Source organism: Cardiocondyla obscurior, linkage group LG18 (genome assembly GCF_019399895.1).
Source record: "Cardiocondyla obscurior isolate alpha-2009 linkage group LG18, Cobs3.1, whole genome shotgun sequence".
NCBI classification, from domain to species: domain Eukaryota; kingdom Metazoa; phylum Arthropoda; class Insecta; order Hymenoptera; family Formicidae; genus Cardiocondyla; species Cardiocondyla obscurior.
Genome location: NC_091881.1, coordinates 2,105,542 through 2,132,849, shown reverse-complemented (window position 1 = coordinate 2,132,849; position 27,308 = coordinate 2,105,542). Strand labels below are relative to the sequence as shown.

The following is a 27,308-nucleotide window of genomic DNA, read 5'->3' as shown; positions in this document are numbered from 1 at the left end:
CCTGAGTCTCTTGAAATCTAAAGGGAAAGGACTGCAGTACGATATTGCTTGATTTCATTAGACATTTATGCTACTCTATATGCAAATTTTAATCTTACTGAGTTTTTATATAAACTTATCTCTCTAGTTTATTTTAAAAGCGTTAAATATTCGTATCTGCTTGCCTCTCTTTTTTTTTTTATTTATTAATATACAATAAACCTGCATTTCTCTGATAACTAAAAAAAATATATATCGAGGATGATAATGCCGCCGTATAAATTCTTATTGATTTTTATTAAATCAACTTGTCTTCTGCAATGTAAATCACTACTTGTTGCGGCTGGGGAACATATCACGTAGTATCGCGTGATTTTCAAGTGATAAGGCAATTCGGTCATCGAGCACAGACAGAGAGAGGGTGCAGATATTACGCTAAGTTTCACAATGGGGAGATTACAATGGGGAGTTTGATTCGAGTTAGGGATCAAGTCGGTATGATGAGGCTGAAAGAGCCCTATTCACCACATGTATTCTTCGGACGTGCTTACAATAGCGAAGTTCCGTTTGTGACATATTTTTCGCAATAGCATGTGCTTTGTACTTGACACCGGCTTCAATACGATTACATCGCCTTACTTGATACAAATCCTCATTCCTATATTTGCATCCCTTCCCTGTTACGATGATTGTAAAAAAGAAATTCTAATCTTTTTTTTTAATCTATGCGGCGCTTTAAAAAATAGCACGTGCAGAATTTACTACCTACGGGCTTCTCATCTTAAAGTACATTCTCAATAAGTAAAACATTTAAATAAATTTTTAAAGAAAATAGTTAATAAAAAATTTTCTCGACAGAATTTTATCAATATTCCTCTTAAATCTTCTTAATTTTTGTTATTGGACATCTTGATAATCGTTGCATATTAAAATCGTATTTAAATAAATCTCTGGTTTCATTTTAATAGAATTCTGACTTCAAACTCTTTGAATCCCAGATTTTATTTTAACAGAATCAAGACTTGGGAGCTTCGTTATCGAGGTACATTTAATATTCAAATTTCAAAAGCCGCGGAGAAAAAGAGAGATGACGTCTAGATAAATCTTTGAAGAGAATTCTGTTTCTCAACCAAAAAAAAATCTATTATCCTATCAAATACACTTGTTATCCATTACAAGCACAAATACGTTTTTTTTTTTTTTTTTTTGCAATAACCAATAAAACAAAACGATATTAATTATTTCGCGCTTCACGTAAGATTAATAGTTTCCACTTGTTGGGTGAAAAGAATACGGAATCCTTCACATCGCATAAATAAACGAGCAGGCATCAGCACTTGCCGAGAGATGAGAAGTTCGCGGCGCTATAAATCCTAAGTAGGGCTCGGTTTCCGGAGGTTTGAACAACTTATCCTTCATAAGTCCCGCTGATGACGTTCCACATTCTAGAGTTTCGCCGTCCCTTTCCGCTGTCTCTGAAGACTATTATAGTGCGGGAGGACACACGAGAAATGGATGAAAGAGAAGTTGCAATCACACGCGGTAAGGACGAGTGGATACGTAAGAATGAAAAGCAATATCCGGAACATCCGTTTCTCCATGCATTTAATGACAAGCTCTTTGCTGTCGTTATAAAAATGCGTCGATCGTCACGTAATATATTTATTATTAAGAAAAAGGTACGTAATTTGTCAGAATCCCTCTAACAACCCTGTAATTTTCTAGTAATCGTCTTGATTAACGCGAGGTATATTTCAAAAGGTTTTTCTTTGCTAGAATATTAATTAGTTTTATAAAATATATTTTTCTCAAAATATAATGTATGTATATAATATCTCCGGCTTTTTATTAATAACACGGCTTTCTGGAATTATTAAAGATTTGAGAACTTTTACTTCGATAAAAACTTTAATAATTTTATACTTGTAAAAATTTTACTATTATATTGCGTGATACGTCGAGTATTTGAAAAACTTTAATCGATATATTACTGTTCTGTGGTAAAACAATAACATGGGAATAATGCGGTTTATCTATGAAAATCGTCTATTATTCTGCGTTAATAAACGCAGCATGGCACTTTGTCCTCGATCTAAATCCCTTTGAATACTAAATCAAGGGCATGGTCTATTTCATAATTACGTCATGGTTGCAACTACACATATACATTCCGCGCAAATGGAAAACCATAAGCAACGCTGATCACATTTATGTGGCGAAGGCGGCTTATCTAACATCAGTAGCTTATCTTACAAGAAATATTACGGACATCATGCCGTAGGACAGGATTTTGCAGCAGCCATGCGTCAAGATGCATATTCAGGCACATCCGTTACGAGTATCAAGATAAAGCTGAGGTTTTTTTTGGATTCACAATTTACTATACCGACGAACTTCTTTTTAATATTTCTTCTTTCTCGATCGACACGGCAAAAAAAGAGAAATTAAAAAAAAGAAAAAAAAAAAGAAAAAAGAAAAACATATTTGCAATTCAAATATTCTCATTTTTGCGCACGGAATAATATTACGAAAAATTGTAATTTAATTTTGTCGATGGAAAATAAAGCGAAGCCTAAGTTCACGTTAAAAATATCTTCGATAAGAATTGAAAGATTTACAGAGAAATTGTACATAAATGGATGTGACATGCCATGAAAATAATTCGCGTACTAATTGCTCGAAGCGCAACAGCTGCATTTGATTGCGGGAGTTCGTAATTGCGAATTACTTCCTTGTTACGCGTCACCTACTTGGGCATCTAACATATTTTGAAGAGGTAGAAAACCAGCGTAACATTTTAACGTCAACAACAATCGCAAATCGTTCAACGATCGCCTGTTAATTATTATAAATTATTTGACTGCTAAACTGCAACCAATCAAAAGCTCGTTATATTTATTTGTTCAGTTCAATATCTATCCTGCTTGATCTTTAAGCTGGATAAATAACTCTGTAAGATTGCTTGCGCGATGAAAATACCTTATGCTCGTGGGAATGTACGCGAATACTTTCCGCGAGCAATACATCGTATTTAACGTTTTGAAATTCGCGTGACGCAGGTTGGTGAGAAACGTACGTTGAAACCTACGCGTTTACAAATCGCAACCTTATCGACTATGCCGTACAAAGAGGATACGCACGCTTCACTTCTCTATATAATTAACTATCATTACCGCGTTGCCTTCGAAATTCGAATGCAATTACCAAATCGTACCCTACTATCGTTCGAGCGTTCTAAATGGCGAGGCAAGTAATATCGCTAATATCGTCATAATATGAAGTATGCGACATATATCTTTTGAAATATAGGTATGTCATTGGATAAGGGGAACACGGTTGTGCAAGAAAATCACGTCTAGCTTAAGCGACCAGATGGAAGCCAGTGCAAAATAGCGTCTCATATATTATCGGCACGCTTAAGATTCTCTCTGCATGGGTCATACTTCACCCATTAAATTTAATGTCACCTTAGTCGCCGGATTTATATTCCTCGGATATCACGTAACGTCGCGGACCGATTACTTCCGCTTCAATTCACGAGAGAAGGAAATAATCATTTAATAAAGGAGAAGAGTGTAAAGCTCTGAAAAAGGCAGATAAAAACTTTCTTAAAGATTGCTTGTATTCTTTATCGCGAGCATAAATCATTACGCGATTAAAATTTTTATTTTAATTACCGATTCCTGTACAATGCCGAATAAGAAATCGATCACGCTGTCAGGCATTGCACCACGAGGTTTCTCATTATCGGCGGGATAATAAGAATCTTTAAATTTATGCCGTAAAAAAAATGAGAGAAAAAAAAAAAAGAGGGCAAGTTGACGAACTTTTTACACAAAGTACCGACTTTCATAATTTATAACAAAACGGAAAGAACTTATTCGAAAGTTTTGATAACAATATCGCATAACGCTGCCAAGAGTGCCGTTTAGTATACGCTTCGCGATAAGAGAGCCGCTTAAACTTAATCGCTAACAAGTCGACAAGCCGATCACAGCCCCCAAGCTAAATCGTCGATTCTGCCGATTTCGTTAACGAAAATCCGTTCTTCCTGATAGCGCTCGGGGCTCGATAGCCGTTCACCGTTATCGCGAAAGCCTTTTCCGCGGCGTGAAAATCCTGATCGAGTAGCGAGGAGGCGAGAATGATATGTCGCTCGCGGAAAAGGAAGAGCCGTCCGTTTTCACCGTTTCGCGCATTAACCCGGCTCTCATCCGGCGGAATTTAGTGTCGATTGGCGGATTAATTACAGCGCGTATCCTACGAAACGGGGGTACCGTTCGCCCGGTCCGTCCGCCTGTTTGCCGTATCCTGCTCGCCACGACCTCCGCCACCGCCACCGCCACCACTTGCAGGGGGGTTGGCTGCGCTCGTCGTGAATCCACGGGTGGGGGTTAGCGTCAGTGGCAGCGGTGGGTGTTCGTGCAGGTGCAGGTGCGCGGTACCCCCCACGACGATCGCCGCCGTCACTATTACATCGGCACCAGCAGTAGCGGCCGCCACCAACACCATCACCATTCCGCGCGGTCGTCCCTTGCCACCCTCTCGTTCTCTCGACGCGTTCTCGCGCGTGTACGTGCCTCGAGACCCCGCCGCCTATACGTATACGTACACGACGGCCACGCCGACGAGGATTCCGTGCGGCCGGCGGCGTTCTCCGGCTCGGGGTGGTTCGATACGCGCGCGCGCGCACGGTACCGATGGGGGTTCAGTGCCGACAGTGCCGCCACAGCTCTCGAAAGAGACGCCCGTGATTTTGCACCCCCGCTCGAGCAGAATTTACCGGACTATACGACGAGGGTGCACCACGGCTCTCTCTCTCTCTTTCTTTCTTTCTCTCTCTCTTTCTCTTTTTCTCTCTCTCTTTTTCTCTCTTTCTTTCACCTTTTTTTTCTTTTCTTCTATCTCTGTCCTGTCTTTTTCTCTCGTTCAAACGTCTTCTCTCTTTATCGCGAACTGTCCCTTTTTCTCTGCTTCCGGCTTCTTTCTTCGTTTTCAATCGTCGTCGTGCCTCTCGCCCGGCTCTGTCACTCTCGCGTCACGACGACCACCTCGCCGTTACCTCGCCGGATGACGGATGACGAGTGAGTGTTAACCGTGGGGGATACCGCGGATTAAACCGCGTTAGTCTCGCTACCGATCTCGATGCCTCGTGGTGGTGGGTGCTGGTGATAGTGGTACGCTGATACGAGCCGAGCACGCTGCTCTCTCCACGAGAGCGTAATTGTGTGTGGGCGGACGCGCCTTCCCTCCCATCTTTATCCCGACTGGTGCATACCTTAACGAACAACCTGCCTAATCGCGTCCTGGTCTCTCAGTCGCCGACGGCTCGTCCTCGAGACTCTTTTCGCGCGCGATATTCTGCCTGAACGCGGACGAACGTTGAAAGGATCGGGGTGATCGACCGGCAGACGGCCACGTTTTGTGTTTCCGGCGTGCACTTATTCAAATCTCATCCTCGCGCGAAATGAAGGCGAAAATAAGAGTCCGCGAGCGGAAACAGTAAGAACGGGAACTAGGAAGCGAATACGCGCGTCGCCGAACTGTTGATCGGACTTATCGATTAAAAAACCGCGATCGACTCGCGGAACACACAACACGTTGCAATGCGATTTACGTGACGGTTTACGTGCCACAGTGACGTGGTTGATAATCGATGACGGCGCGAGTCACGAGGGCTCACGTGGTTGACTTTTACTTGCCTGCTACGTAAAGTGCATACACGTATATACATATATTATATATATATATATATTTATGATTAAATTCACCGGGACCGTCAATAAAACGGCTTCAAGTTTCAGCGGCCGGTAGACGCGCGGCTGGTCGATCGCTTATAGCAGCAGGTAATATCATGACACTTTGCTAGCCGCCGACATTCGGAGTGAGCTATGTGCAGGCACGGACTCCTTGACCTCTTAAAGTCGCGACACGACACGAGGAGTATACCACGCGAGTATGTGTAAACCGCTCTCGACGAAGCGACAAGGGTAGGCTCGCGAGCGACGGTATAACTTGAGGGTCTGGCGATCGAACCTTCTGCAATTTCAAGGGGCTCGAAAAAACATCGTCGGATCGTGCCTCGGCCGCGTATTATCGCGAGTCGCAAAATGACGTGATCATCGTCGTGATTTATCTGAAACGGCGCAACGGCACGCGCTTGCTATTTCCGACGAGCGGGATCGCTGGAAGCTTGAAAGTGCGAGAAACAGCAGGTTGGGAGCACCTTTAAGGAGTCGTTGCCATCCATCACACGTGAACGTTCCCCGGCGTTCTCTATTGCCCGTCAATAATAAATGTATCAGATATGTATCTGCTTATCAGTAACCGTAGCGAATCATCTTAAGATATTGGAGAAATAAATCATCGCGTAGTGCAGTTTTGCAGCATAGTGCATCGATATATAAATCTACGAGGCGGCGGTCTTTTATATTGTAAACTTCCGGCCTTGGTTCGCCTGGTTGTACGTTTTCAAAAAGAGGCACAATTTCTGTATTCAAAAAAATATTTTCGAATGCAATTATCGCCTGTTAATCGACGAAAGTGTAGCCGAAAGTAAAGTACAATTTGAAAAATATGTCGTACACGAGCTTTCGCTAACGTCGCGGTGAGAAGTTAAGCCAGCGCTTCGAGATAGCGTAAATGCGATCGCAGTGATAGAAAAGTCGTATAAATCGACGAGATAGAAAGAGACAAATCGGCAGCACGAAATTGCCAGTGCGACATACCGCGATAATCACTTCGTTTAAACGTTTCAAAATCCAGCCAGTTGGTACGAATCAATAAAAGCGTATTGATTGATATTAATCGAGCACCGAAACGATCTAGCGATAGCATGAGGCCGATGAAAGTAGTACAGAATCGAAAGGGATGATCGAGCAAAGGTCCCAATGACATCTCGGCGGGGCGGGAGCGAGGGGTATAAAAGTCCTCCCAGCCCTCCGAGCAGCGGTTCGGAGGACAATGGCTTCACGAACCGACCCCGGGTGGCCGGGCTCTACGTGAAGAACTTGAGCAGAGAGGAGTTGGATGAGTTGGCCAAGGAAGGAATTTACGGGCCCACCGGGAATCCGGATGATCGACCTAGAGACGGCGGTAGTCAGAGGAGTCTCGATATTCCGGGTAGCAACAGGGACTTTGACGATCTCAGAGGAACGACTTCCAGAACACCACAGCCACCCAGGAGAGCCGGCGACGCGGCTAGACGTCGAGAACCTGGCGGATTATTCGAGACTTTAACACGAAGGGATCATCATGGCTCGCTCCCGATGGAAAGAAGTTGGCCGAGGCGACCGGAGGATCGTCCAGGACAGGCCTCGCCGGATAGGTTTGCTCGAGGATCCTCCGAATTTCCCGTCGCTTGGAAAGAGTCTGGCGTACGACTTGGCATTGACGCATCGCCCAGAGGAAGTTCCATCGACGTGCGGGTTACGAGCGAGGAACCCAGGGTGGCGGCTGGACCGCGTCGTTTCAAGGACGCTCCCAGGCGCCCCGAAGTATCCCCTCGCGCCACTTCGTCGATGGAACATAGCGGGGACCAGAAACTATCGCCGCCACCATACGCGGGACTAAGTCCGCCGAAATATACCGAGTACGAGGAACCGAGTTTTCGAGAGAAGATTTGCCCCAAAACTGCGACAAAGGCTTATCAAATTGACGATAAAGAACGTCCAAGTTCGCCGTTGCTGGAAGAGGGCAAGGAGGATCCGCGAGATATCGCTAAGTTGCCGGATTCGCAGGCGGACACCGACAAGGCGAATGAAACTACAAGTCCGTCGGGAACGGAAAAGCTGACCTCACCGGAATTAAAGAAAAGTGAATCCCCGCCGATGAAGAGAATCGGCTCCAGAACGCAGGATAGCACGAGACTACGGCCGCCGCTGGCCGGAACCGCCGGCACTTCCGCCGATTCCGGCACCGGCGATTCCGGAAGCGCGGAGATTCAGGCGGATGTCGTAACCCCGCAGGCCACACCGGGTGACATTCTCAACACCGGGGAATCTAGGATCGAGGGGAGGTCGTCCGGTGCGAGGACCCCCGGCAGCAAGAGCGGCAAGCAAACGGTCAAGCCGTTCACGAAGGAGAGCAGATTGGAGAACAAGACTGTGCAATTAGTGCGCGAATATGGTTTTCAACCGAAGAGAAAGATGTCGGTGGAGGACGGCGCGGTACTGCCAAATAAATTTGAACCGTTCCCAAATGATCTCTATGGCAGGCCATTGGAGGAGATCGACAATTTTATCTACGACGAGGTGAGTTCGCAGTCTCGCATATATTCTATCTTTGCTTCGTCATTTTTACTTTATCGCTGCATAAAACTGTGTAAAAAAAAAAAAAAAAAATAGTTTACTTGTACGTCATCGTATGAGATATATGTATTTACAATATACACGAACAAAAGATGTATCGCGATTATGTAAAATATGATTAAATTCGCCTCAAAACGTGAATGTATGTTTCATCTCTTTCATTTTTGTGCTCAGTATATTTCAAAGAAAATTAAATCGTCTCAGTCGTGGCACGTGTTCAGCGAGAGTTATGCAGCGTTAATATTTTTAAACTAGAAAAAGATTTTATTGAGCTTCTGCGAAACCAGAACGCAACTTCAGTTAGGTATAATCGCTGCCAGCTTATCATAGCCGTATCTTAAATTCACAAAGCCTCGGAAATGTTAAAGGACCACGCGACTGGGGATCGTTATAACACAACGCCGCGATGCAATTTCAACGATCGCGTATTTCCAGTTTATATTGCAGAGTGGCACCAAGAGGCCGAGAGCAAATATCGGGCGAACGTGCGGGATTTTCGTTTCTGTAAATAAATTTCTTCGGCCGTAAAGCAAGTGAAACGAAGGTGGCAAACAATAAGCGACAGTAAAAAGAATCAATGTGAAAGTAGAAAAGAGAGTCTGCTGGCGAAAGGGGATGAATGTATCGTTGCGCACGTGTGTGCACGGGTGTGTGAGGGCGAACGAAACAGACTTAAAATACTGTAAGAAAGAACTATGAGGGAGACAAGAGTTGAAAAAAGAAGTGCACGGCGAAAGGTCGACAACGAAAGAGTAAAGTAACGATAAGAGAAGAAATGGAAAAAGGTACGAAGCGAGAGCAAACTAGGAAGAGAAAACTCGGCGAGGAGGAAAATGGGAAATATTAAGCGATTTCGCGGCGCGTGCATTCGTGCGCTACATATCTATTTATATTAAAAATCGATCGACCACGACTATTCGTGACCTGTTCTCAAATAAGGAACCCCCTGTCGGATCTGCGGGAGATTATGTGGGTCACAACATGTGGGTTTCTTTAATTACTCCCTCTGTCAGTTTCCCTTCGCGAGACTTTTGTTTATTACGGGGAAAAAAAAGAAAAGAGAAAAAAAAAAAAAAAGTTTCATTTACATTGAATGTTCGGAATTTAATCCAACGACTTTCAGAACTTTCGAAGTATTTTACGTTCAGATCTTTCGCTCGGTGCTAGTCGGTATGAATACTTGACGTTATTAAGATATCAGACGTAGAATGTGAACGCTCAATGTGTCGATATGCAATCTCTCGCACGAATATCTTAATCTTTCGATCAAGCTCGATTATATAATTTCAAAGATAAAAGTGCATTCTACTTAACGTTTTAATCATTAATTCTTAAAAGAGGAAACATGCATAAAGAAAATAATACCTTACTACTACTCTTACCTTTTGTGCAGTGTTTGTATCCGAGGGCTCGTCGCTCGCTACGTCATCTTGAAATTCTGCAGCGATCTGAAACAAAAAAAAAAAAGATAGATTAGAATTATAATCCAACGTTTCATATAGAATTTATCGCATTAATATAGATGAAACGAATGCAATTTGCAAGTTCATAGTTTAAAGGTTAAAAGATGTGAATTCGGTGCCGATTGAACAAAAAAAATCTAGCTATTAGTTTCGCGAGTCATTCTTCAAATTTTTCAGCAAAGCGAGAATTACTGGCGAAAAGAGAAACAGACCGTTATATTTTTCCTCGTGGTGATCTGGCAAGAGAAAACTTTCGCAATTTGTCTATCGGAATAACGTAAAAATCGCGTTAATGCAACTTCCATTACACGCCTGATCGTAAATTGTAATAGAGTGTACGCGCGCGAGCGTACGGAATTTTATTTATGATGCTGAAGTAGCAGGTCAATAGCAGGGTCAACGCAGCAGAAAGAAAAACCTCAAACTTCATTAATCTCGTTAAACTCCCTTTACATAAAACGATATGAATAACTAAACGTGTACTTGATTCTTTTAATTTTTGTTTCCCGAGAATGTAACACCGACAGGGTGCTAATTTTCTAGTTATATTAATTTTTTTTAGAAGAATTATTTCAAAATCCTTTTTTCGAAAAGTAATGCAATTATTACTTGAGTAAAAGTGGATGCGACAGACGCGTAATAAAATTAATTAGTATAATAAATAACTCTTTCATTTTTTTTGTCCTCCATCGTGGAAGCAAGTGGCGTGTAGAAAAGTAAAATTGCTTAACGAATTTATCAACTTTCTTTTATCGCGAAAATAAATTTGTTCAAAAAAAAAATCAATTACAAAGACGCTTGTCGGGAGATTAATTTTACAAGATTCCACATTGCAAAGTGCCGCAGCAATATAAATTGTTACATGTACATAATTTAATTTATACTTTGATCTCGTAAATCATCATCGCGGATACGTTTGCACGAGTTTATTTACATTGCTGAAGTACCAGTTCAATACCGACGTCAGCGTGACCAAGAAGAAAAACCTTGAGCTTCAGTAAGCTCGTTAGATTCTTTATGCAGGAGAGCAATGAATCTTTTCTTGAACAACCAGCGAGTTGTTATTGCCTCTCTCTTTTTCTCACTTGCTTTTTCAGAATGAAAAGGAGCGGACGTCGTCATATTTCTTTCGCGCTATTCCTGTCGCACCCAGAGCAAAAACTGCCGGTCCACCGGGCGAGTTAATGTATCTTTAATATCGCGCGAGGCGCAGAGTCGAGAGAATAGAACGTTCGGTAAGAATGGAAGAGCATTATTTATCGGATGCAACGCTTCGCTACCCTTAACGAGTTATTGCGCTTTTCGGTATAACGATCCTAGTGGCGAGGAAAATCCTACGGTTTTCTCCTTCCTTTTTTTTTTTATTTTCGACAGTTGACCAATATCATCGTTATTATCAGATTTTACCTCGGCCGCTTCTCTATGATACAAGTAAACTAGGTTGCAGTAATTATGTTAATATTCCCATCAGGATTTTTTTATTACGATATACATAGAACAAATGGAAATTGAAAATAAAACAAATTTTATTCAATCTCCAATATTTGCGATAATAGATACTCAGTCGCAAACGTAAAAATTTTTCTTTAGCTAAATATATATTTCACATGTTGACAGAGAAGAGTTTAAAATGGTTTGAATGATAAAAAAAAAATCTCTCGCAGATTATCCGAGGAATTTTAACAGAATTTTTTGTTCCCTTAAAAGAAAATTAACTTGGAGTGACATAAAATGAACGACGTTTTAAAATCTCGACGACGCGACGTTTCGATTACGTGCGTCTCGCTAAATGAAGACAAAAAGTTCTCCAGTTTAATATGGATGAAAATGCTTAATCCAATTGTGGCGATCGTTTCGTGGAGAAAAACGAGGTATTTTTCTCGCCAAGCCAAGCCAAGGTTCCAATATCCAGTCTGAGCTCTTTGTACGTGGATCACGTACGCGATGTTTGATCTACGATATTTTCATCGTCTGTCTACTATGTACATACGCAAATTGACGAATTCGGCAAGAAGGATATACAAAAGAATCGATACGAATATCTCCTCGCAATAATTTGCCATGAAACCTAACTCTACGTTTCAGAGTTAAGCCTACATTGATTGATAAAATAGATAACTCTAATTGATAAAACTAATTACATACAAAAATTAATTATCTACAATGATTTTTAAATATAATTTTGAGATAAAAAAAAAAGTAAAACTTTTTAATTTCTTATTTAAAAGTTTAGAATTAAAAGAAAACTTTTATTTCTATCTATGTTAACCGCTAATTATCCACAAGTAGACGTAATTAACTATACAATTTGCTTATCAATTAATTTAAATGGATTTTACCACATAAAGTTTTATTTCAGTTCTTACAGCTAATGGAACATTTAATGCCGCAAAGTAAAAGCAACGAAGCGATAAAACTACGAGGCGGTCTTCAACAAAAAGAAGAAAAAGTTAACTCGAAAATCGAAGAAAGATATATATAATTGTCCAAGAGTATACGACTTTTATAAGTTGAGCTACGTGTCGTTAACAACTGCAGAAAATAAAACTGCTGAAAGTGCTGAATGGCATTAATGAAAATACGTCACGTAGTTTTCTTTATCGTTTTCCTTCAAAGTTATATCTTGACCTGCTTCTTTGAAATTTCTATGAGAAATCGAAAATCTATTGTTATTGTCGTCACTAGTTCGGTTTCCACGATATAACTTTCTCGAATCCGTGCTAATTTTGTGCCATTAGATTAAGTATTTTTGCCCGATTGTTTGATTCACCGTGTGATGAATAACTTTATCGTAAAAACAGAACTCGGTCGAATCCAATACATCTCTTCAAGTATAACACGCTAAGCGGAAAGGAAAATAATGGAGTACTGTAAAAATTTTTGAAACAAAAATATCCATGGAAATAACGATAGCTCTTCGGTAACTTTTTATTAAATCCATTAATTGAAGTGATACCTCTAGATATAGAACGCATATTGTTTTGCAATATTTTAAGAGTAAATTATTTTATATAAATTGAACATTTTTCCACAGAAAAGCTTAGAGCAGGGTGTGCATTGATGAAAATCTCTCAATTTATATAAACTATCCTGTGACTATTCGATTGTATCGAAATAAAGCCTATGTAAAATTAAAAAGCAACACCATCTGTCGATTTTAACTTAATAGCCGCGAATCTTATTAGAAACAAACTAATATCGAATGTTGTATTTAATTCGAGGAAAATATTTTACGACGGAGAACTGCGTAAGCGTAAAATATCAATGATAAGTAAAACATCAAGGTCATTTAAACCTACGAAAGCTATGAGCACGTCGCCCGTTTTCCCCGTTGCTATGTTTAATTTCCACGAGACACGTGATCACGCGAGCTTTTTAGAGCAACCTCGCCTTAAGCAGCTACGAAATTCGTATAAGTTCCATGGCATATTGTTGCGAGGAAAGTGGTTTGGTCATTTTACTTGTCCATTTTCATCCCCTTCTTGAATAACGTGCCGTACGAAAGGGAAACACGCCGATCTTAGTGAACGATAAGAAAACTCCGAGAGTCGTTCGTTAACCGAAGCGTTCTGAGAGAAACTGGAAAGAACTTATTAACGTGCTAAACGAAAATTCTAAATTGAAATACATTGTTATACGTAAGACAATATTTAATTTTTTTTTTCTATGTCTAAAACTTTGTTACATAATAATATATACGTATAACATTTAACATATTGAAATTGTTAAAATAAAAGTATTAAATTAAACTTCCAAAGAGTGCTTATTGAAATCTATAACTGAGAATAAAATAATACATATTAAAATATATATTATTTTATTTAATTTCCAATTAGTTTCATTATTGACTAGATAAATTTGAAATAACTTTATAATTTAATTAATAGGTATTAATTTAATTTATGTTACAGCGATATATTAATTTCACTATAATAAATTCTTGGGGAAAATCAATAAAATTTTATGGCACGCTAAAGAGAAAAGATAGAAATCTCTTTAATCTGGCTGAGCCGCGATAATATTAAACACGCTTCGGGTAATTTCTTTCTCCAACGATAAACTATCGTTTATCATATTTTTGCTAATGTTAGATTCAACTGTTTCAGCCATATTTATCTTTGTCACAGATATTCTTGAGCTCGGTTGCGATATTCCTTCAAATATAACGATTCACGAAATGTATATCGCCAGGTCGGAGCCGGACAATTAAAGTAGGCCGTATTTCCGTTTAAATTAAAATTAATCAGCCGCAGTATGAACTTTGTTTCACATTGCGGTTAACTGTTGATGACACCTGACATTTGTGAGGCTCGCGGTGTACAAGTGAGCACCAAATATCATTGGCTTGAATCAAAAGAGAAGAATTTATAATTTAATTCGTTAAGCATAATACATCTACTGATAATGTCACTTTCCAATAGGTTCATATATAAGATATTTTTCTGAATCACATGTAAAAAATTTATGATATAATATATTTATGACTTTAATAGTTAATATGAAATTAGAGTTAATTTTTCTCTAACAAGATAATTTTCAGTAAATTTTGAATCGCGAAAATGTATTTAACAGCGTAAAATAAACGTAAATCAATAAGAAAGTGTAAATTAAATTTCAAAAAGTGTGTCAGTAAATTTTACATAAGTTCACTTTTGACAGAAAGAGAACAGTTCTTGATCTTATTCCTAAAAATGTTTAATGCTTAAAACAGAAAAGAACTTCACGAGCTCCATAAATTCGTCAGTGTGCCGCGAGAATGAGGGACTTTTTCTTACTGTGCGGAATAAATCATAACGAGTGATTTGCGCTATTATTTCGCAATTTATATTAATATCGCGCTCTGTTTTCCGTGAATCAATAACTGGTACTCCCAAAGACATTTTAAGCGGTTAACGCAGCGACACGACTATAAAGAAGTTAAACATTTTCGCTGCAAAATGCGTCACCGATGATGCACAGAATTAGCAGCGGAATTTATCACTGGTGCGGCATCTGCACGCGATACAAACTATCGATAACTTATCCACATGCCACGGCGAAGTATGTCATATATAGGAATATACGGTTAACGTGATAAAACAAAGTTGTAATTTCGTGGCATTTCCCGTACGCGGCCATCGCATCGTGAATACTTTTCATAATTTCTATCGACATCGGTCTAAAAATATTCGCGTTAACAAAATATATTCTTATCTTTTTTTTTAATTTTTTTTTCTTTTACCTTATCTTCATACCTAGTCATTAGTTTTACGAACAATATTCGCGCGCAACCTGCTTGCTAAGTTTCTTTCAGTTGACAACTGCGAAAGAATATAAGATACAATAAAACCATATAATCTCACAGCTGTGTACATAATGTAATTTACATTCATACAGTTCACATACTCTACATATGTGATAATAGTTGCAACAAAGTTTCACTGAAAAATTAAATATAGGAGAAACTTTTCCGCTGTATATTTTCACCTTTAGAAATTTAACGTAAGGCACCTTTAAATTTTTAATCCCCCGCAGTTCAAGCGAGTGTATGAACATAATTTAACAGTAAATGCTGTATTTCGGTCACATTATTTCCAAAACTGATTACGGCGCCATGTGTTCAATAAAACGAATAACTTCGAAAAACTATTCGACTAGTAATTTTCGCGGACCATTATTTTTTAATTTAACGCAAATATTTAAAGCCTGTTAGAGAAAAAGAAAGAAAAATAAGTACTGCAAAAGGAGCATCCGAAAAAACATAGACTCTTTTTCCTACTTTGTGAAAAGTATAGAGGAGGAATACGACAAGAACAGAAACTTCCATCGTTCTTTTGTTCCCTTTTCTTTCTTTTCTCTCTGCCTATTTTCCTCTCTTCGAAGCGTATAAATCACCTCACCGACGCGATAACAGAAGATGCTGTAAGGAATAGTCCTCGCGTAAAATGGCGTTTAAAATATTGCCGTAAACTCCAAAAATCGAGTTATCCGACCACTCGTACAATCTATTACTTCCTCTCTCCTCGTTATTTTCATTATCCTACTGCGCACTAACTGACGAATTATATAACTACCGAAAGGAATTTGCGAAGCATGGAAACTATGGCGATAAATTTTGTTTTGTAATCGGATTTGATGTTCTAAAAAAAGCGAATATCTCAGAGGAAATAAATGATTGCAGCGCGTGTCGCGCGCCTTTAGAATTAAGAGAGATATATAGGGAAATTATGGATTATTGCATCGCATTCTCACTGCGGCACATTCGTGCATTAGGCTGTCCAGGAAATGGATATTTGCTATTAAATTACACGATTAATAACAACATCAGTGAACGTCAGTCAGAGGAAGAAACGTCGATCGTTTTTGAGTGATATTAATCATAGCGCGGACATTTGTACCCATCGAATTGCGTAAATCTGTCAATTATGTTAAACGAATGATGTCAATGGCAAGATAAGTATATAACAATATTGTTTGACGCACTTGTAATCGATACGACAAAACACAATAATAAATTCTGAACAGATTAAAACGTCTGTTTATTTATATTTACCTGAATATAAAATGAAATAATACGACAAATATTTTAGAGAAGTACACGACATTCGACTTCTAGACTTTTACATTTGGTATTACGCCCGCATTTTAAATCTAAAAACTGCCGACGTGCTTCTTCACGCAGCAGTGGTAATAGCCTCTCATTATTCAGCCATTAGGCTGTCGGCATGTCGGAAGTATAACGCGAAATATGAGGAACCCCAGCAATACACAGCTTCGCGATCATTATTTCTTTATGTTTTTGATTATTGCTCTCGTTATTGCTCGGTAAATGGGGGAGGAATCTCGCAATTCGAACGCGACACGAATGTATTCCTTAAGAGAGAAATGAAATAACGTATGATTTTGATACTTTATTTTATGGAACGTTATTTAGATACGATCATGAATGCATTCGCGAGCTCTTTCGTTATAAAAGTCTCGTATTTCTGCAGAACGTGACACAATGCAGGCCGTAAATGGTAGAAACGACCTCCGTAAGTAGGAACGACCCCGTCGTTCGGATATTTTTATCTTTTTTCACAAAGTTCCATTTTACGACTTAATGGAAAATCGTCCCGCGAACGAAAATCGTTTACAAATGTGGATTAAGACGTTTTAAAGTGCGACATTATACGAAGCGGTAAAACAAAGCGAAGACGCGAGTGAATCAGGTCCAATCGTTTCTATTTCAGTTCTATCGAAGTAATTACCGTCGATATCAATTATACGCGAATAAAAATTTAATAACCGATAATCTCCTTTAAATTTGATAGCGGAATAAATTTATTGTGACATTTTTGCACGGTGATTTAAAGCGGGAGGCGTTCTGCTTAGTTTACGGAGACATTACCAATCTGACGTTAATGTACGTAACAGTTCTGCTTAATGCATGTATAGCACAATGCATTATCACCTGGCATTGTGTCGTATTATTATCTGTAATCCGGCAATCGCGAAGTAACGAATAACGTCATATATACCTTTTTATTAATTTCTATCAATTCTTTTAATCAACCCTGATTGATTTTCGAGATGAGATTATAATTCTTTGCGGATGTAAATGAGAAAAGCCCGGCCTCGATATTCGGATAGGCGCGATTCCCAGCAAAAAGCTCGACATGTCCGTGCGATAAAAAAATTGAGATGACCATGAGGCCCCGTCCTAGTTCTCTGTGATGTCGTCCGCCAATAAAATTAACTTCAATCAACGATGATTGCATGTACAAGCGGCACCGTTAGTTATTTCATAACGCACAATTTGACTCGGCCTCATCTCACGAAGCAAACGATAATAATTCGTTTAACGTAGGTATGTGTCACCGCGGAAAAAACTTAGGAAACTTTTTAAAAACTGCTGATGAGAATGAGCCAACGCGACGTTGTTAAATTCAAGGCTCAATTACGGCTCGTCCGAGACAAATTTGTCGCGCGTATATCTTGGCAGTTTATAAACGAGTAGAGCTAAGAGTAAAGTCAAACTAAATATGCGGAATGCGCCAGAATGAATTTCTGCAGATGTATTCATCGATGCAGTTTTAGGTTCCGACAATTGAATTCCATCGAAGGTTCCGCGATCGCGACCGAAACGACGTTACGTTTTGAGTCTACAGATACGCGAATCGCGATGCGAGATAGAGCGAAATCGCATTGGCATGGAAGCGCGGCGAGAGGCTTGTTATCGTTTCCTTTGCTGCGCTATGCGAATCTCACGCGGCCGGCATCGAATACAACTGACAGGCACTGCATCGCACAACTAACTTTGATTGCAGCTTATTTGAATTGATGAATGGGAGCGGCTACGCGGCTCACTGGTCTGATTAAATTGCGTCAACCGCGGAAGTGTACTTTATGACGCTGGCTGCAATTGATAATATAATATATTTAGGAAATATGGCGCATAATTTTGGCCGGGCGGTTCAATCGAATTAGCGAGCGAGCGTTGCGTAAAGTCAGCACACTACAGTAGATGCGGCGAAAAACGTTTAGATACTATTTAGATACACGGTCCGTGCTGGGCAGTGATTAGACGACCGATACTAAACAGATTTTGCTTCTTTCTTTTTTTTTTTTAATGACAACTAGTACCAAGCTATTCATTAGTTAAGAAATATATTTAATCTGCGCGATCTAACCACTAGCTGCAAAATCAAATTAGCTAAATAAATTTCCACTCGGGTGCAGTAAGAAATTATCAAAAAAAAAAAAAAAAAAAATTTACTATTTACTTCGCTATAAATAATTAATAAAATATATTTCAGCAGGCTTAATATTTCTGAAATTTAGGACAGTACAACGTTTTTTGCGGCCGCATTTTTATTCAGATCTTTTCAAAAACAGAAGCTTTTCTCTCACGTTAATATAAAATGGGCAACCATTGGAATCGATCGACCAGATGCGACTTATATCTACCGGCGATCTTGCAGGCGTGTTCTAAATACGGATCAGCCTATTTTCTCCCTTTTCGTTAAATTCGAAGATTATTTTCAATCGGGCCACGGCGATAAGGTGATTTCCTTTTATTGGGCACCTATCGATCGTTTGACTTTGTATGTGTATGCAATCGAATAACGATATCGCGAGCAAATGTTTTATTCTGTCACAATAAAACATTTTATTCCACGGGGGAACGATAAGACCCACTATTCTTTTACGCGGTACAAGTCCTTCACGAGTTCGCAAATGTAATCGTTATAAAATGACCTTAACAACTAGAACGGGCTTCGAAAGTCTCACTGTTAACACGGTACATGCATTGTTTACTTTGTTAATTTACCACAAGAGATTCACGGCTCTTAAGAGCGTCGAGTTTCATGCCACTTTCCTGCAAAGTTTATTATTATTTTCGTCCCACATTTTTCGATTTGAAATGCAAATACTGGAAAAAAGTATAGCCTTCGATACGAGGCGTTTCACGTATTACGACAGTCATGCCGTCAAGAATAAATGTCTTGTAGAAAAATAAATTTTTCATTTGAAAGGTTTAAAGCCGTGGCAGGCCTCGCATTTCACCAAGTACGGAAATAGAGTACAGAAGTTATATCTCCCCATAAAAACTCGAGTCCTAACTTACCGGCGGTCATTTAAATTCGTCCGGCTTGTGATTTTGTTTTACGCAAATTGATATACGCGTCGCGGAAAGGGACCGTTTCCTTTTATTTATATTACCTCGGTTATCGATTAATTAGGTACAAATATTCTTGACCAATGTCCGAACTTACGGGGAAGTAATGTACATGCAGTTATACGTTTTTGCGTGTGTGACGCGATATCGCGAATACCGGAGCGCGCGTCAAACGTCGCGCAATTGAAGGCCACGGCGACAATCAACGATGGCACTTTGCTGATTTAATTAAATCATTATTTATAGTACGGAACGCGGGCGCGTTTCGATGCGGAATTTCTATGCGACGGCGAGGCGCGTAAGCGGCCGATACGATTGGACGGCGCACACAACGCAAGTTTCACGTAGTTATATTGTAGCCTGACGGCACACAGCCGAATGCAAACGGCTGTTGTGAAGTCTGGTGTGAAAGGAACGCTGACGAGGTCTATTGGAAATCTCCTCACAATGGGATAACGGGAATCCGTTTCGCGCGTACGCGTACGTAGACGGCGAAGCGTTATAACGATACATCCTCGCCCTCCAGGATGCCCTGGCAAAAGAGCGGCCGAGACAGCGGGAGAGACGTGGCGAAAAGCGTTCCCGTTGAGGGAGGTGTTGCTCGGACACGAACTACGATTGCACGCGAGATAATACCACCGTGGCAAGCAAAACCGGAAGACTTTCGAAGAATGAAAGGCTAATCGAAAAACACGACTCTTTCTATTTTCCTTCCGGACGAACCTTTTATTCGCGATAGCGCAACATTGTCCAAGGAATCTTTTTACGCCCGCGCTACTTATTATTTATGCGATTATGCGACAATTTTAATTTCTTCTCGCGAGCAATCAAAATAAAAAAAAAAAAATTTTCACAACCGAGTAATCTAATTTTTATTCAATCTAAATATAAAAAAAAAATGTAATTATTTTTACTTTGGCAATTAGTTATCGTGCTTTCGTTGCACATACACTTAAAGAGAAAATGGTAAAAGTCTTAAAAACTTAGGACGCTATTTAAATTAAGATTTTTAATTAACCCTAGCGCGTGGAATAATGACGCCATTGGTTTCCAAATACAGAAAGAGAAGAAATACAGATGCGTTACTGAAATATATAATTTCATATCCCTGTCCAAACAGTTAGTTTGCACGTGGCTTGCGGTCGACGTCGCGTAACCAGAGCTAGAAACTCCTCCCGCTGCACGTAGCAATCAAAGCGGTGGTAGATTTGTTATAAAGTTTCTGCTTTCGTATATCTGAGACAGGAAACTTTTGCATTCCGTGCACCGGCGAAACTAATGTCAAATATATTTGAAATGAATACTTCTTTGCGAATTATGTCTAGCACCGAGCTAGCCATTAACTGAGGAATATATCTGATTTACGTCATCTAACCACTAACTGCAAATTCAATAGAATAGCTAAATAAATTTATACTCGGATTGTTTAGAAACCAATGGGCCCGTCTATCGGCTTGACCCGCAACAAAAGATATTGGATATTTGTACCGGAGAGAATAAGATATCGCGACCTTTAATAAATTCATATCACACGGCTGCTTCTTTCTTCCGGGCGATTTTCTACCAAGAGGTTTTTCAATATCGCGGAAGGCCGAGGGAGCCCGAGCAATCTCAAGCGTGATTTCAATCATCTCGTTTTTCCGAATAATGCCGATATCAATATATTATCAATTACAATAGATTACGATAAATTCGAAATAGCGTTTACGAATTTTATATGACGAAATGCATGCGGTAGGTATCATATGCGAGCCTTAAAAATGTGATGTGTGCATTTCTAAGAAATTTTCGAAATGTGTATGATAAAATTGAACAAACGATAGGACAAATAATAAAAGATAAACCCGAGTAATCCAGGAAATATTTGATAGAATCCTCGACATAACGACACGGTTTAGTTCTGGAATGTAGTAATTTGTTGGGATCTACTTAAGAGAGTTACAACAATTGCCGGACAAGTTTCGGTTTGTTCACGGCGAGTTTGGTAAACTTTCACGATGTACATAACATGAGAGAAAATATAACATTTCTCTCTCTAGCTCGCGTAAATTTAGGAACAAAAATCTAACTTTATTTCGCTTTTTTTTACAATTTTTTAGAATTATTTTTAAGTTTTAAAGCTTCTATAATTAAACGATTTTTATTGCAAAAAGTTTTCATGTTGATTCTGATTTGATTCATAATTATGATGTAAAGTTCTGCATAAATCGATTAATGGTAAATTCTCTTGCGAATATGATGGATTGTAGCAATAAAAGAATTCTCATTGTCACGAATACATAATGTGTAAAGCTAGCTAGCCTTCCAACTATCAGATACGTGTTATAGAAATCCCTCGACGGCAAGAAAGCAAGAAATTCTCGATTAATATATGCGTGAACGTCAAAGTTCTTGACCCGAGGCATTTTCAACGTAGCTGACAACATAATTTAGCGGTTATCAGGAAAGTGCCACAGTATGCAAACATGAATTAAGAATGTTACTTAATGGCCAATGAATAAACAATCGATAAACTAGAATCAGATTAAGCTTTCATGAAACGTGGTTGAAACTAGTCTTTTTTACCTTTTTTCTTTTTAATACAAAAAAAAATACAAAACGTTATTCGCACACACATTCACCGCATCTGCTACTTCGAACCGCAATAAACGCTGTGCATGCAGCTTTAATCATTTTGTCATAATTGACACAGAGCAACTGCTATCGGCATTTATGCGACGCAACGTTATTTAATGACAATGAATGATTCTACAACCTAACTCTTCACGTGCCGCTCCACGTGCAAAGGAATCGCGTATAAACGTGGACGAGGATCTTCGATTTTCACCGGCGTATGCTTTTGCGATATTGATGTACAAACGCATTTACGGACGACTTTTATGCAGCATCTGTCAGAGTATATAATTTTCTTAGTCAAGAATCACGTTATGACCGATAATACCGTAGTACTACTGTAGTAGCACAGTGGAAATGTAGACGTTCGCGGCGCCCACGCGCACAGTAGTTAATATCGTCTTGCAATCAGACATTCAAGTCTGCATTACAGCTTGAAAGATTGAAATGCTAATGGCTATAAGCGGCGAATAACGGGCACGACATGAATATCTACCCTGTCGTTATTATTGCACATCCCATTTAAGCGATTTCGTATTTTATTTTATTTTTTTTTTTTTCAAATTTATTTATGGAAATGGAAGGTGCTTGATAAAAATGCCTGCACTAAAAGCCACCGGTTTCCCGGTAACTCAAATTCCAAGTTTTACCGCATGCATCCGACGAAACGCTTTCTCACGATACAAGCCCAGAGGGTTACTTAATTTTATTTCGCGGAATAATTTTAATTAAAGCAGAGTTTTATTACATCAACGTCGTAACAATATCGTAGTCGGCAATTGCGAATGTCACGCGCACGTTTACGGGGTGAATTTATTCGACGAAATATACCCCTCGCGATTTCTGTAGGTATATTTTTTTTTTTCGCGTATGAGAGCCCGTGGTGACCATGATATTAATTAGTGTCAAGACCGAACTCACGAGCAGGTCAGCATTTTATTCCCGTGCGCGACATGGGTAAATGGAAAATCTAGGAATAGAGCTTAAACAAAGCGCTTGCTTTTTTTTTTTTTCTTTATCACCACCTACTTCACCCGACGCGTTTTTCTACTTTCGTCGCTAATGTCGTATACAGTTCCCGGGGATAATTACGTCTTGTTTTGTTTCACGCTATTCGGATTACGCGCACATTCCGACTTTAAGCTCGTAAGTTGACGTCGGTGTTACGTATTTGTGGTCTAGATACTCTAGATAAATTTAAACATCTCGAATTGCTGATCCCGTAAATTATTTCCGTTCGTGTATTAATACTTGACACGTTCGCGTATTAATTATTTAATAAAAGATGGTAATTACTGTCACGCAGCGTTCGAGAATGTAGCCGCGTGAATTAATTACTAATGGAAAATCCATCTTTTCTTGTAAACAGATATTCTCTTCGCGAGAATCCAATAAATATACTGACCGACCGGAAAGGTGAAAGAAATAGCGTGTCACAAATAAACGGAGGCTATTTCCACTATTTTTATTCATACTGATTTCGCGTGCAAAAACGTACACCTCTATTTACCTTTGCTCCGCAAAAATCTAACTATGTCCGGTCCATAAAAGTTTCCGCGTTATTTACAACGAAATAAGAGAAAAGAATTTTTTTGTGCAAAAAAAAAAAAGAACACGTTTGATCGTTCGCGGTGTTTTAATAATTTCTTGCAAAGCTACACAAATCGCGAACCAAATAATAATAAAAATTATAAAACGGAGAACGTGAAACGTTACATTAATTTAACTAATCTATACATCATCGCGCTAAAGAGTGTAATAAACGTTTTTCCCCAAAAGTGCGATTTCCGTGTACGATTTCCGTTAATATTACGTGCGACGTATAGAGGATAAATATTTCATCCCTTAGTATATTTGCGGCAATTCGGTTTAAACGCGCACTGATTTACGAAGGTAATTTTAGCAAAGATGCAAGAAGTACGAGCGATATTTCGTCTCAGCGTGTACAAAAAGTTAATTAAAAGCCACGTACTCGAATAAAGCAGCTATTTGTGCCGAGATAATATTTTGCGCTCTCGAAACTCGGACAAACGTTCACCGTGTCTTTGAAGAGGTGGAGGGGGCGGAATAAAAATGCGCGCATAAACGCGGAATATTCGTCGTTTTACGGGCGATATCGCAGCAGCACGTGTGCACGCCTGTGTATTTCCGGGTGACATAAGCCACCGCTAAAAAACGCCAAGCGTTACGCACGTTGAAATTTTATGCGTGATATATACCGCCGACGTTATCATCGTTGCGCGGAGGATGCGGCGTTATTTCCGTGTGTTGTTTAGACGTGAAAGCGGGGCAAAAGCGGAGAAAAGCAATATTAAAAGAATCGCATGTTGCGCTGAAGCGTGACGGCTCAACTTTTGACACGGTTCTTCAATTATTGCACGCGTGTTTAGTCGACGACTGCGCGCCGTTTCAAGGCGCATTGTGATCACGTCAGCGGAGAGCTGTCGATAGAGGGAAGAAAAAAAAAAAAAAAAAAGGATGCGTCTTTCGAGGCAGGAGAGAGGAGCGACTGATTGAGTGTCGGCGGTTTCGCTTTCGAATTTGTGGTATCCGACGAGCGGCGCTTTCGCGAGGAACAAGCCGGCTCTCGTCGCTTTTAATTAAGTGAATAGCACTTACCACCGGCAAGTAGCGTCGCGTCGTCAGATCCGTGGACGTCTGCTCCGTATCGCGACTCCATCGTGCGAGGGACTCGTCCTCCGATGTAATTGATAAATCCTGCAGGCGTCCAAGTGCGATTGTCTAGAAACAAACAATGGCACGTTAGTCCAGTTAATCGAAAAAAAAAAAATGAGAAGAATATTAATTTTTCTTACAGCTTAAAACTTTCACTTTGATCTTGAAAATTAAATAAGTTTAATTCGCTTTTAGCATTCAACGGTGTTAAATGCACGGAGTCGCGAGATCGCAGCGGAATAAGCCCTCGCTTCTCGTTTGCGGAAATTGCTGTTAAACGGACGGAGAGTAACGCGGGTCGGGACTCGGAGTTGACCCCGCTGTCTCATTTTTCCAAATTAAAGTAGAACCCCGCTCGACGCGTAGAATTTTTCACGTCTCGTTCGAGAGCCATTTCGCCCCACGCGCGGACGTACTTTCTCGCGTAATCGCGGCGCATCTCTCGAACTGGCGCCATCGATCTTCGCGTCGCGTGTGGCGTTACGCGATTTACGTCAGCAGACAGAGCGTGGCGGCGACACCGAAATATGACGAGATGCGAGAAAAACCGTTACGACGCGCGTCCACGAACGATGGACAAGAGGGGAGGGGAAGAGAGAGGAGGAAGAAACAAAAAATTATCGCCGTGGTCGCGTTGAGACGTCCTCCGCGCTCTGAATCTTATCGAATCCCCCCCGCGAGAAAGCAAACAAGAGTAAGTCCTTACCTGCGCTCATTCTCACATCGCCGGAAACAATTAATCTACGCGATCGCGGAGGATAGGGGCAGAGCGTCCGTTCGTCGCGGAACTTCGGCGGCCATTTTGGGTATGACTGACAATGAATTACAAAGAGTCTAGATAGGGGTCGATCGTTTAGGACAACTAGGCGTAATCGATATTAACCAATATATCGATCGTGGCGCTACTGGGCGCGAGATCAACCACCGTCCTGAAATTCGGTGCGTGTCGCGAATCTAGTCTAGGGGCCACGGCGTAATTATAATGGCCGACCGGACTAAGTGCAGGACACAGTTGCGATCGCGTACGTTTCGGGAAGGAGTGGGCGATGAGTCAACGAGAGTAACAGACAGTTGTTTACAATCCGGGCGCCGTCCGTCCACCCCCCGATCACCTGGGTTTCGATGCCACGAGCGAATGGATTGCATTCCGGGAATTGACCGGCGGCGCGGAAAAAAGTATGTGGCTTCCTTACATATTTTTAAGCGACATATTTTGTGTGCCAGCTATCGCGAAAACGCCGCGACGTACTCTCTTTGGAATGTCGAAGTTCTCGAAAGAAAAACGGCGAAAAACTCGTTGTCGCGCGCTCGGTAAGAATATTTAAGAATAATTATGTATTTTACGTTGTGATTTTACACGAAAGTGAAGCGAGGGAGATGGAAAGAACTCAATGCATCAACTCTTTTCATATTTATGCCGTAGAAGTATGTAGTATTCTTCTTCTTTTAGAGAATAAATACCGCTGACTCTTGAGACTTTTGTCGCGATTTCGTCGCAGATCTCGTCTCGGTGTATCCCGTGAACCGAATTCCCGATTCAATCGCGGATATTGTTCGAAAATTTCAGTTTTATCCGGATTTTCGTCTCAAACGAGCAATATTGTTACGAGTTTGGATATTATACGTCTCTTGCATGTAATTTTGTATGTCTGTATACATATATATTTTTTTTTTTACGACCAATATTTCGGAGCACATCAATCAATCGTTTTCAACGACCTTTTGGACGATCGCCAAGTATAGATGCATTTCTACTTCATTCTGCGACAAGCTTAAGTAGATCCGAATTCGGAAAATCCCTTTTCTTTCGCTTGGAAAGCGAAAAATTACGTTCGCTTATCGGCTCGTATCGAATGGTCCGTAAAACGTTTCTTCGATCGCGCTCGATGCACGTATACCGTCATATTCTGCTCGTGCATTTCTGTCGCGTTCTACCTGCCGATCTAATTCACGTAACGTTGCACCGCCGAGAGAAGATCGATAGCGTGGCCCGAGAAATGTACTGCGATTACACGGAAAGTGTTTGCACGCACGAAACGACCGAGTCGCCTCATTAGGCAGCAACGAACGGGACCGAGGACTTGAACCCGTCGTCGCGGGCAAATTTATTTCGCGCGATAATTCATTTCGAGTGAATATTCCGCACGAAAAGCCGGATGCCGCATTTCGAAATAAATCCACGCTTTATTTCCCGTCATTTATTGAATGAACGTTGTTATAATTACAAACGAAATTATCTTTACAATCGTGAGCCAGGACGATTCAGAATTTTTTTTTTGTAACTACTTAAAAATACAAATAGACATTAAAAAGGTAATTTTTTAAATATTTATCTTTCCATCTCTCTCGATAAGCAGAAGAGCTTGATTTTTGATTTGCGATTTTACGTATTTTTGACCTAATTTCGTTATTGATAAATGCATGAACATACGATCGAAACGTATTTCGTTTGGGAATAAGAGACTTGACGAAATATGACGGCAATCGAAACATATTGGCTGAGCAAAGAGAGTCACATTTGTGGAACGAGATATTAACATAGAGCGCATTAAAAACATTAAAAGATATATTCTCTAGAATTACAAGAGAGAAAATTATCCGATCGCGTGTGTTTGCACTTTTTATTTG

General features: G+C 40.1%; 1 protein-coding gene across 3 annotated transcripts in view; it reads left to right on the top strand.

Annotated features, from left to right (window-relative positions):
• The first annotated feature begins 4,612 nt into the window (after window positions 1–4,612).
• The window catches only part of LOC139109717 (sodium channel protein 60E), a 64,950-nt gene continuing 42,254 nt past the window's right edge, over window positions 4,613–27,308 (top strand). The window contains exon 1 of one of the 3 annotated variants that reach the window (XR_011546886.1): window positions 4,613–8,231. Coding sequence is in view for 1 of the 3 variants with exons in the window: in XM_070669003.1 (XP_070525104.1) it covers window positions 6,870–8,231 (1,362 nt within the window). In the remaining 2 variants the exon portion in view is untranslated. Of the gene's footprint in view, window positions 8,232–24,795; window positions 25,857–27,308 lie in introns of those variants that run through there. The other 2 variants (XM_070669003.1, XM_070669004.1) reach the window with 2 other exon arrangements.